The sequence below is a fragment of the Hypomesus nipponensis genome, chromosome 8, assembly GCF_054491055.1.
Source record: "Hypomesus nipponensis isolate SF chromosome 8, ASM5449105v1, whole genome shotgun sequence".
Taxonomy (NCBI): domain Eukaryota; kingdom Metazoa; phylum Chordata; class Actinopteri; order Osmeriformes; family Osmeridae; genus Hypomesus; species Hypomesus nipponensis.
In genome coordinates, this window is record NC_140368.1 from 17,706,849 (window position 1) to 17,718,673 (window position 11,825).

Sequence of the window (11,825 nt, forward strand, 5' to 3'; positions counted from 1 at the left end):
CTTTACAAAACAAAAACAAATTGGACAAAGTTATTAAAGTCGGCAGCAAGACCACCGGTGAAACCATGAACAGTATTGTCCTTCTGACTGACAAATACACTGTAAATCTGTCTGAAAAGATTGTGTCCGACTCACATCACCCCCTGTGGTCTGAGTATCAACTCTTACCTTCAGGATGCAGGTACATGATGCCACGGATGAGGACCAAGAGAGGCATCACATCCTTTGTCCCAAGAAGCATCCAGCTTCTCAATCAAATCAGATAATGTTTCATCCCTTTATCCTTTCTATAATTGTATCCTTTTATCCTTTCTGGCACTATGCACTTTACTGTGCACTGGACCGCTGACTTTTTAAAGTTATTCTGTGAGGCCTTCATTTGTACTCTGTATTATTTTATTCTTGCATTTTTATGTCTTGCTGTGCTTTTTTAATAATTGTGTTATGTCCACTGTACTGTCCTGTCTGCAGTATTGAATGTATCTGTTTCAAGCTCTTGGTGAAGAACAAATTCCCCTCGGGGCAATAAAGGTTTCATTCATTCATCCTAGAGGACAGGGAAACATTTTGCTTCATTGGTTTGATCTGATAGCAACCTAACAGGACTGTTGCCTTCACCTGGTGCCACATTTAGGATGTGCTGGAAATGCTGATCAATTATCTCTGAACCCAGATCAACCGGCAGTAATGATTTATCTGACAAAGGTCCATTCTGTCCTTCAATATATGTCAAATCTTCCTCTGGTTGCTCTTCAGGAGTAGCCTCTTCATTACTCTCTTCTATTGTTTCATCTTTGTTATATGCCTCTTTCTCAGCATCCTCAGTTTCATTCAAAGTATTAAGCCAGACTTCATTGAACTTCACATCATCATACCATTTATTGTGTGTCATTAAATATTTCAGAGCATTTCTGACACGGTCAGTATGGACATACAGGTACTCATAATACCCTTTGTACGTCAATTTTCTTTTCTTCTTATCATTTTGTCGTCACATTCATGTCTCGGAAGTATGTTTGTTGCATCTGCGTTATTGATAGGAACAGAGGCACATGGGCCATGACAAATGACACATGGGCCATGACAAAAGGAATATGACGTGCAAACACATTTTACTCTAAAGAGTTGAGACACTTACGTTCTGCTGGAATTTCCTCCAAATGCATGTTGTTGGCAACACTCTGGTCTGGAAGTTTTCCACAAAGTATTTATTGATGGCATGTATAGCAAATCCATAACTTACTTGATGGATTGTCAGACAAATGGTTTCCATGCTCACATTCAACATCACACACATGTAAATATGTATGCGTTATACACCTGTCAGCCAATGCAGCAGTTTTCTCTCCTTTGTTTTCATAGGAAGGTCTTTTACGCTCAACAACCTGTTTTCGGAAAAGTAAACGGTGACACACACAGCATACATACTCTGGACCTCTGCTGACTTCTTGGCGGAAATGACTAATGGCAAAATCAAAGTTTTCTCGTCTCTTTTGCCTCCTTGCATAGTCCTCACAGCTTCTTTGAGTTTTATTTACGTGGATATTTTAATTTTCTTGGTAGTTCTTCGTGTTATGCTGTTTGATTTTATTTTGAAATATAATCTTTCTTCTGTAAATATTACGACCATAATCACGGACAAAAGACTGAAATTTCCTGTTCGTCTGGTATTTGGTTTTGAAAATGCTCGCACAGTTGCTTTAAAGTCAAGATTATTCCTATATTTGGTCCAAAAAATCTCCATCTTATGTCTTTTAAAGTTTGTGTTACTCCAATATTTAATCTTCTCATGTTCACACCTAGCCTGTTTGACAGACTCCTCTTTGTGATATTTATCTTGAAGAAATTTCCCCCAAAATGCCCCCAAAAATGTACACGGCCTAAGCTTGAAATGTTCTGGAAAACAGGCTAATATAACAAGTTTACTGGAAGCGATCATTGTCAGGAACAACAGCAGAAAAATGCGACCATTTGGTCGCAGTCTACAGCCCTGCCAGGAGAAGCCAGCTGTGCTCCGTTTTGCTCCTGGTTTCAGACTTCACCCCCGATAAGTTGCACAGCTGAGCTAACTACTAGACTACCGCTGTGTTAGAATAGCTGGAGCTAACCAGTCGAAGAGCGTTCAAAAATACAGGGTGTTGATATCATAGCCTTGAAACATAGCTAGCTACATGTTATCACCCTGGCCTTTCTGCAGCTTTGTTGCCATTTTAGGTAGCTAGCCTAGCTAAACTAATGTTCTACTATAGGTGATCGTGCGTGGGTTTGTGTTGTTAGTGAGTGTGGCTAGCTAGTTAGCCACCGTTAGCTTCACTTTTCTCCACAATAACTTAAATTAAAAATAAACCTTGCAACTGAATGTAAAATCCAATACAAGCAACGTAATCATGACCAAGACTTTCCTTTCAACACCGACATTGTCTAAGTAGTGAAAACTGAAGGATGAGTTAAGGTGAGAAAAATTAAATTATAATAATAAATATATATACGAGACATAATATAGGTTGAGCCTTGCCAAATGCAAGCACACCCAATTAAGACTTGTCAGTCACTGAGTCGGTCTCCACTGAATGTAAATATAATGCATTATGTGTATTGGTATACAACATCACGAGTCTTCATGAGTGTTTGAGTGTTTCCTGCGTTATTACTGTATTGTAGTTTGTTACGAGTACATGTATAATGCTGTAGGCTATAATGCTTTACGCATATGTACGTTAAATAAAGAGTTACCTAAATTGTATTTTACATGCATGATTGACTATGTTGTGATTTTAGTCAATTCCCTAACACTGAGTTTTTACGTTTTTAAGATGTTGTTCTGTTATATCTGTTCGTGAAGATTCTTCATAAAAAGTCAAATTAATTCCCTAATCATGCCCTCATTGAAATTCCTAAAGGACATGGACATTTCCTCAAGAAAGATGTTGAGGAACTGGAAGATTATTCTACCAAGACGCCAAAGAGTCTTCAGCAGCTCTGAAAGACGTTGATGCCCACAGCTAACTGTCCACCAGCCATCTCAAAGCACTTTTCGGTGATGGATGGTAGTGCCTGACTGAGCATATTGCTGGCCTAATACAACTTGCCCTGCAATTCACATTGCTCACAGTTTTTTTTTCTCCTTTTATTCCAGCACCAATGCTTTTAGGAGAAAAACTGGTTTAGAGTGTCAGAAAGAATGATGCCCTTTGTCAGATGGAGACTCACTTCTGAGTAGCTTTGCTCAGATGGTGATATTAACAATAATATTTACTATGAGGTCAGGACAGTGTTGTACTGAAAACATATACAAACCCTTGGACCTAGAAAGCTTTATTTTAATGTACTTAACACATTTTAAGAATACAAAAATACATCACAAATACATTGCAGCTGTGAATTTAACACTATTATTTGCATTAATCCGAGGACGAGCAACCTGTCATGTACATATCACAATGGTTTAATATGCTTACTGCAGTTGCATAATGCTACAGAGAGTTTGAGGGCATGTTGTGGTATAACCCAAGTTCAGACTTGGTAATCCCTACATTAACTAAAAGATGTTCCAAAGTAGGTCAGGGAGAGTTAAGGTGGGTCAGTAGAGTGTGCAGTTGGCAGAGGAGCGCTGGGTACAAAGGAATTCACTCGTAACTTCCATATATCCCCTGGCTCCGATCAGTCCACTTCCTTGATAAACAGGTTAATGGATTTACATAATGAGTGATTTCTGACAGTAAATACATTCTCTCAATATTTATTCAGTGTTACTGCTAGTTGAACATGAGGAATAAAAACCCATTTGTATACAACTGATGTAATAACCCCAAATCTTACATGAAGATTTTGTTTTCTACACTCTTGACATTAGGTTATGGTCTAATTTCTGTAGTGTCTACAGCAATCAAGCATCACCCAGGTGAATGTTGTGTTGGTAGCGGGTGAGGTGCCATTCTACACCACCTCAGATGTAACTGATTTAAGCGGACAGTTTTTGCCAGTTGGCAGTGAGGCATCAACCAAATCCACTACCAAATTTTTTGGGACATTCGGTCAAAGGAATTTAAATCATTCAAAACACTGAACATCTGTAATCTTACCTTCCATGAGGTTGTAGAGGTTACAGTAGTTAGTGCCATGGTCTTTAATGGTATACCAGGTCTCTGAGACAGACATGGCCTGCAGAAGAAAGAAGGATGTAGAGAGATAGAGATGTAGAGGATTTAAGTGATAAATGCAGAAAGAGGAAGGAGAGAGGGGCATGTAACCAGTGGGGCACACTTGACATTATGGGTGTAAGTTTATTCCTTAAGACAGTGAAAAAGCAATCATTGCATATTACCGAGACATGGCAGTGGCTGAAGAACTCATAGGTCACTAGTCGGAAGGTGATATCATCAACCTGCCTCTTTATGGGGGTTGTGTGTTTTGCAGCAATGAAGTGGACTGAGGCTGACTGAAGCTAGGAAGGTAACAAGGAAATACAGAGATAAAACTACAGAGATTGTTGCATTCCAATACCCCCTGCATATATAACTTAAATGGCCATACCTTGTAAAGGCACTTCTGTCCTCCGATTGCACAGCTTGAGAGAGTTCTCCACTTCTTAATTTGGGTGACCAGCATTTCATACACCTGACCACAGGGGATCCCAAAATACCTGGGTAACACACATGGAATGTTTTTCAGCCAATTCAGCAATTATTGGATTTTCTGTCTTCACAGGTACCATTTAAAGTGAAACTGCGCCATCTACAGTCAAATTAAAATACCGTATTTCTTTGATTAAATGCCGCAGCGTTTATTACACAATGTTCATTTTTGGTGCGGCGTATAATTGAGTGCAGCGTTTATTCGAGGGCGGCATTTAATTAGTGAGAGAGATTTCGTGAATTGTAGCTGCAGTGCGGCCATAGACAAAGAATAGACAAGGAGGTTAAACACAAAGCCTAGTGTAAAATTGAAGCTGCGTGTTTAGTCGGGAGTACAAGTGTGAACCATTCACAACGCTTTTACAAAGATGTGCCGTGGGAAGTACTTTAACTATCTCAAATAAAAGTGTTTTACATTGTGTATAAATCTGAAGCAGCATGCCGAAACATTCTTACACGTTACCTTTCAAACAGAAAGCTGTGCAGAAAACATGCACTCACCAGCAGCAACAGATCGGTAGCACGCGGACTTGGGCAAAAGGCAAATTCTTTTTTCTTTTTTTTCTACCTTCATTTCAACTCTGATTAGCTATAAGGGTTTTTAGTTATGTTGGCAGTTGAGTTGTAATTTTTGCTTAACTGAAACACAATAAAAATGTTTTGTTTTGTTAGGACCTCCTCCAGGGCAGCAACCAGCACACAAATCCTCCTGGACATCAACCAGCACACAAATCATGGACAAACATAGGATCCCTATAACAACTGTACTATTGATCCTACTGAATCTACTGTTCATAAGCTTACTATTATTGGGGTGTGCTTGCCTTCGGCGAGCACAAACCATTGTTATCTCACATATATATTATTTATTATTTATTGTTTCTTTTCGCCCCGCTAAGGATGCCTCAATATTTGGACTACATAGACAACGGCGATGTCAAAAGGTTCGTCTCGGTAGCGATTGCGTTGGTTGTATTGGGATTTATGTTCCATTGCACGGTTTAAGTAGAAATTACGTTTTTGTGGCAAAAAGTGAAGCTAACGGTGGCTAACTTGCTAGCCACAGTCACTGACGCCACTAACGTCACCAACGTCACGAAAACTCGCGTGACTATCTCTAGCAGAACATTAGTTTCCCATCTGTTAACTTGGGGGATACTAATCTGCAAGGCAGCTGCAGAAACGCCACAAGCAAAGAGGCCAGGGTGATATTTAATCATTTTACTTTGTGGTGTGAAACATAATTGTGAAATGTAATGTACAATATTAGCTGATATTATTAAGTAAGTAGGCCCACATCTACTTTCGGAAACGGTAGTCTACTATTTCACTGAAGCATTAGCATCATGACATTAGCCTCTGTTGCTTGGGCAACACATACTACAGTGGTCATGATGCATCTGTTTTCAATCGTTAAAATAAACATTCCTCACAAATACGTTTTTGTTGTAGGATTTATTTTGACATTAATAAACGATTTGTTGGTGAAATGACCATTACCTGTGGTTTCAAATCAGTGTGGCGGCTCACTGCAACGCTGTAGCCTACCCGAGACACTAATGAGTAGCTAACAAAAACATCTCTTTAGAGATGTTTAGAAAGTCAAACGGCGACGGAACATGTTTGGCTTTCCCCTTACTCAAAAGTTTTTCAATAGGTGAAAGTATCTGACTACTAACCTGAACTTCATTGCCACAGCCTAAACTTTGTCAATGTCAAATCTTTGTCTGTTCATGAAAATAATTAATGTCAGCCTGCTTCAGCCTTGCTTAGCTGTAGGATATACATTTTACTGGGTCTTGCTGCGCTGCTTGATTTATTGAAATTATTATGAAATGTTATGTTTTACTAGCCATTTGCCTTCTTAAGCAAATCACAGTATTTCCCACCCCTCATGGTGTAACTGAGACGACCGTAAATAGCCTAATTCATCTTTCAAGTAATAAGCCCCCGTTGAAGTGTTGAGCAGGAAATTAGCTGGTCTGTAGAGATCTTGGGTTGGTGGTTTTACTGATGCAGAATTCGCTCAAATAAAATCGATAGACGTAACGAGTGGCACATAACGTGAAGTAGGCCTAACATTGCATTTTATTTTGTTTGAGTTTTAATAACTTGTCCAGTGCATCGGGGCAAGTAGCACTAGCCTAAATTGATCTTCCAGACTTGCCGTAAAAAAAAAATGTACTCTTCCCGGACAAGCCTTAGCTACATGGCTAGACTGTTGATCCAGATCAGAATCCATCATATCTTGGACACTCGAATCTTGCAGCCAAATCAAGTAGCCTATATTTATAGGCCTTTATATGGCTACAAACTTCTGCTCGGTTTCTAGCTGGCTACTTGTTACCAAGTTACAACTTTGTTGCAGGGGCATTCTTTGTCTACATTGCGAGCTAACAGTGTCCGGTAATTATGTCGCTATAAATAATGATGTTAAACCGAGACCACTAAGCCCTCAAAGAAAATATAAGGTCAAAGAAACAAAAGAAAGGTTTGAGGTTACTCTGAAAATTATTAATAAAATAGGCTTCTAATATTAAACTGCTAAATCCTTCTCTAACTAGGCTCCTCTATGATGCATAATGAAACTTAACGTTTTTTAAGTAATCAATAAGCCTACGCTTGCCCTCATTACTCAAATGATGCCGTTCAGGGCGTTCAAATTACATAATAGGGCGATGATAGGAGGATAATAGGACATAATAGGGCAACCAACAAGTTGTTTATATCTGATTACAATTTAATAAGTTATCTAGCGCTGCATCTTCATGAGCTACATTTGGCCTCCTTCTCTTCCAACCAACCAGTATCACCTCTCCTCCATCTGAGTGATGCATGTCATTTTTACAAACTTATTATCAAGGGAACACAATGGTCAGAACTGTAGTCATACACTTAAATGCTTTTTGAAATATGTAAACACCAGGAGTGTATGGAAAGCTGGGGCAGCCACAAGCACACCCTCACAATTTCCCCAGAAATTGTATGCTCTCTAGTTAGTACTTACAGTTACAGTACAATACTATCATGGGTTACAAGAATCAACAGAGAATGTGTCTGTGAGGTATAATGCTATGTACCACTGTGGTGTTTAAACTTTTCATACTGTAAACTTTGCAGTGTTAAGTAACTGCCCTTTACAGTAAGCAAATAAAAAAATAAAGAACAATTCTGAGAAAGGAAATCAAGCCCACCATCTTTGCTGTAGCTTGACATGTAGCCATGAACTGGCTCTACGACCTCTGTATTTGGCATCTGAATGGGAGGCCTTAGTAGCCGGGCTTTGCCCTCCTACATACTTCCGCTCAATTTAGATTTTGCTTCTGTACTAGGTCTGGCCATTAGGTACGTAAGTCAGATTTTTCAGGTTGATTTTCAACCGGCCAATCAGCGAACAGAGGGAATAGCTGAGAACGATGACGTTGAAGGTGCGCTAGTTTGTGTTGTAGTTCCGTAATGGCGGCGGAGAAAGATGCGAGCGAAGCCACATTCGGTCCGTTGCGGCAACGCTGCCGAATATCCATAAGCTAAAGCCGGAGCAAGAACAAGTTTTGCTGAGTTTTGTTGGTGGTCATGATGTTGTGCCCCCCCCCCCCCCCCCAGCCCCCCAACGGTGTTCGGGAACAGTTTGATTTTCCAGCTACGGCAGCTAGCTCTGTTACAGTAGTGGTGAAGGAATTGGCGAAGGCGAACGCTAGCGATTGGTTATGGCAGATCACAGTGGCTCTAGGCAGATCTAATAGTTTTAAACTTCAACAGAGCACCCGCTTACAAGGAAGTCAACACTTGTCAATGGAGCAAGGCCAGACTCTTTGTACAAATGAAATGTACGAGAGTCTGGTTAGGACCAGGCTAAGGCCTTAGCACTGTCTGCAGGGGATTAGTTAAAGATTCTCTATTAGTGTATCTGAAGCATCTGTCCCGAAATTCAGCCTTGGTGCATAATTACGGCCACTACGAGCAGTCCCTCAAAGAGCTTTCCTCAAAATGCACCGTTTCTGTGTCTGTAGCTTTAAATGCTAATGAGGAGGAGAGGGGTGGCAACATGCGCTAATGTTTACAACGGATGTATCGCAATGTCTCGTAGCTTTTGATGTAAGATGCTTCGAATTTGCCCATTCTCATCTGATAACCCTGGTTTGCAGAGGTGCACACTCATAATAATTTCAATGAGGGGAAAGGCGGATATCACGTGCGCCATAACACCAACAGCATAACGGTTATCCAAATAACAAAGAAGTGTACAACACTGGAGTTACAGCGTTTGTATTCACACACACACTTGATGCCAACTACCTTTACATTAGCAACAGTAACTCAGCTGTTAGCTGCAGAGCTAATGTTACAGCCACATTCTAAGGGTAGCAAGCTAGGTAACCATATACAGTAAAGCAACAAAATGATATAGCGTTCGTTAACTTACTTGTCCAAGGTTTGTAGCTTGACCAAGGAGGCTTAGTAATGATCCAGAATTTAATTTCAGCAAGGCCAGCTTTGTGTTGGCTCAAGTTGAGGAAACAGTAGTGGCTGAAATGTTTGGCGCAGACATACAAAACTTTGGGAAGTTGTGTTGGTGCATTTCCAGCAAAAATACAATTAAGATACTGGTTTCGCAGAGGCTTGGATGAAGGAATTAAAAAAATACTTTTGTTTTGATTTGTACATCCAAATACTGAGCAACTGTTATGCTTTGTTCGTTTGCTAGCCATGATGTCTCTCCAGGAAAAAACGATATCGCACTTGCCTTCGCACAATCGTAGCTCAGTTTTTCATGGGCGGGCCAGATTATCTGGGCGGGCAAAGCAGAGAGAAGGGCGGTAGCCTGGCTCCTTGTGACGTCACAAGGAGCAGATTTTCAGAGGCTCAAACAGAGTGTTTGAGCCTTCATTTTCTCAAAGGCGGAGAAGAACACCCAGGGCTTGGTTTACACCCATCGACAATTCTAGCCACTGGGGGACCAAAGACAGGCTAGGGGAACGCATAGTAACGTAAATAACCTCTTAAAGTGAAGTTTTCATGTCATGTGACCTTTAATACCTTATATACGTGATCAACCACTTAGCACAGCATATCATATTGTGATGACAGCTGATTAAATGTAGATTGATGGTTTGCGATTGAATATTATTTACATTTAGTACTTTAGCACACGCACTTATCTAGAGCGACTTACAGTAAGTACAGTTCAGTCAAGACAATCACGTATTGGATTTGAGCATTTATTGTTACATGACATGGACATGTAGACTTAACTTTGGCGGAGTGGATGATCCAAGGGAAGCACTCCCTGCCTCCTCGATGCAACACATACATACATGACGTATGAGGCAGGGAGCAATAGAGATATAATCCCCCTGATGATAGACATACAGACAGCATGGGGGAGAAGGGGATGGTGGTGGGTGGCAGCAGCACTGATCATACAACAAATGGGCTGAGTGTGTGCGTAACCGCACATCTTTTAAATACGCCTTATGTGCTGCTAACATGGGTGTCGGAGTGGGCGGAGGAAAGGAAGGTGGAGTAAGACGACTTACGTCCCCGATAAATGGATGACGCGCGCTGCCTGATTGCCACGCCTGAACTAGCTGCGCTTATGGACATCACCCGAGGCAAGTAGGGTGAAGTGCCTTGCCGAAGGACACAAAGTCATTTGGAGCGAACCGGCAATCGAACTGGCAACCTTCTGAGTAATAGCCTGATTCCCTAACCGCTCAGCCATCTGACTCCATAGTAGTATCAAAAAGGAGATTCCAAAAGACTTAACTCAAGCTGATAAAACTATAGCTCTAAAATATACCTACTTCAAACTTACTGAAAGGCAGGGTTGGTAAAGTTGTTGAGAAGCCCTTTTTGTCTTATTTTCAGAAATAAACTTCACATCTCGATAGGTCAGACCGGCACAAATGATTGGAAGGCATTCAGACCAAGATGCAATGATTGGACAGGGTACTTGTCTGTCTATCGACCTACCTCCCTTGCAGTAGTCAGGCGGTGCGTTCATGTGTTTAGGAGGAGTGGCTTTGAAGGGAGGGGAGGGATATTTTGGTTTGAATTCTTTCGAACTCAGGCTAAAATTGCTAGGTTAGCAAAACGTACCTACCCTGCCTTTAAAGTTTTAAATGTAAACTGTCCTAAAAAAAAACATTTCAAGGCCACCATATTTTTTTTCTCTCCACATACATATTCATCCTGAATATTGCAGTATGTATTAGAATAAGTATTGCTGTTAAAATACCATCCACACATACAGTACATGCACAGACTGTCATCAACCAACCAACTGCACACTACCACCGTACCATACACCTGTAATCCTTAACTGCAGCTCTGAAGAAAACGTATGCAGGTTACGGTGGTGGTCAGTTGACAGTTGGTGGTGTGTACATAAGGCTTATATGGAGGTTCTCCGAAACAGAGTTACTAAAACATGATATACAATAAATGCTGGAACATAAATCTAACAAACAAAACATGTACCCTTTTTTAAAAATACAATTAACAATACAATGTACGGTACTAAATATATACAATAAAGGAAGGTAGAAAGAATAAGATACAGTACCATTCAACTTTGCACTGTGCATGGAAAGGTCCCGCTGAAGAAAATGAACAGCTACCAAAAACGAGTGCAACTGCAAGAAGCCAACCTGTTATATGCATATTTAATGATCAAATATAATGTTTCTTGTCAAAGTAACTAAGTTGGATGCATGTACACTCACATCACAGAGTACCACATTCTGAGGCTGTTTGGTAGGACAGATGCAATATCACAGGATTGTCATGTGCTTTACTGAAAAGGAAACAAGCCTAAATTCAATTAACGAAGCCTCCAGGGGATGTTGAACTCAATTGAAAACGTCATTTTCTCACACAACGGAGGACCAGGGCAAAGTTTATTTAGTTTACCTCCCTATAGATTTCAAATGTTGTTTTGTTTTTTTTTTTTACTGCCCGTGTGTTATTGTTGTTTGTCTGTTTTGACCACTATGACGTGCGCTGCTGCCTTTCTTGGCCAGGTCACCCTTGTGAAAGAGGTCTTGATCTCAATGGGCTTTTTATCTGCTTAAATAAAGGTTATAACATAATTGCTGTTTTTCTATATATTGTAGATCAATAGTCAAATAAATCAGGAGAAACAAGTGGAAAGTATCCACTTTGAACTTCAGAGAACCACAGGGAATCTCA

The 11,825-nt window shown here is 40.4% G+C and overlaps 1 protein-coding gene across 1 annotated transcript; it reads right to left on the bottom strand.

Moving 5' to 3' along the window:
- Positions 1-3,282: 3,282 nt before the first annotated feature.
- LOC146276179 (uncharacterized) lies at positions 3,283-11,384 on the bottom strand. Its single transcript, XM_084703337.1, has 5 exons — positions 11,200-11,384; positions 4,534-4,642; positions 4,325-4,444; positions 4,083-4,161; positions 3,283-3,672 (listed from the first exon to the last, which is right to left on the bottom strand). Exons 1-5 carry the CDS (start codon positions 11,295-11,297, stop codon positions 3,581-3,583), a joined length of 498 nt encoding a protein of 165 aa, XP_084559463.1. The 5' UTR covers positions 11,298-11,384; the 3' UTR covers positions 3,283-3,580.
- Positions 11,385-11,825: the final 441 nt, after the last annotated feature.

Excerpts from the sequence above, each read along its gene's own strand:
- LOC146276179 (XM_084703337.1), bottom strand. The coding sequence starts at position 11,297 with ATGCATATAACAGGTTGGCTTCTTGCAGTTGCACTCGTTTTTGGTAGC. Across the intron at positions 4,643-11,199 it reads GCACAGTGCAAAGTTGAATG|GTATTTTGGGATCCCCTGTG; the intron begins GTACTGTATCTT and ends TGTGTTACCCAG. Across the intron at positions 3,673-4,082 it reads CCTCTACAACCTCATGGAAG|GAAGTGGACTGATCGGAGCC; the intron begins GTAAGATTACAG and ends CTGTTTATCAAG.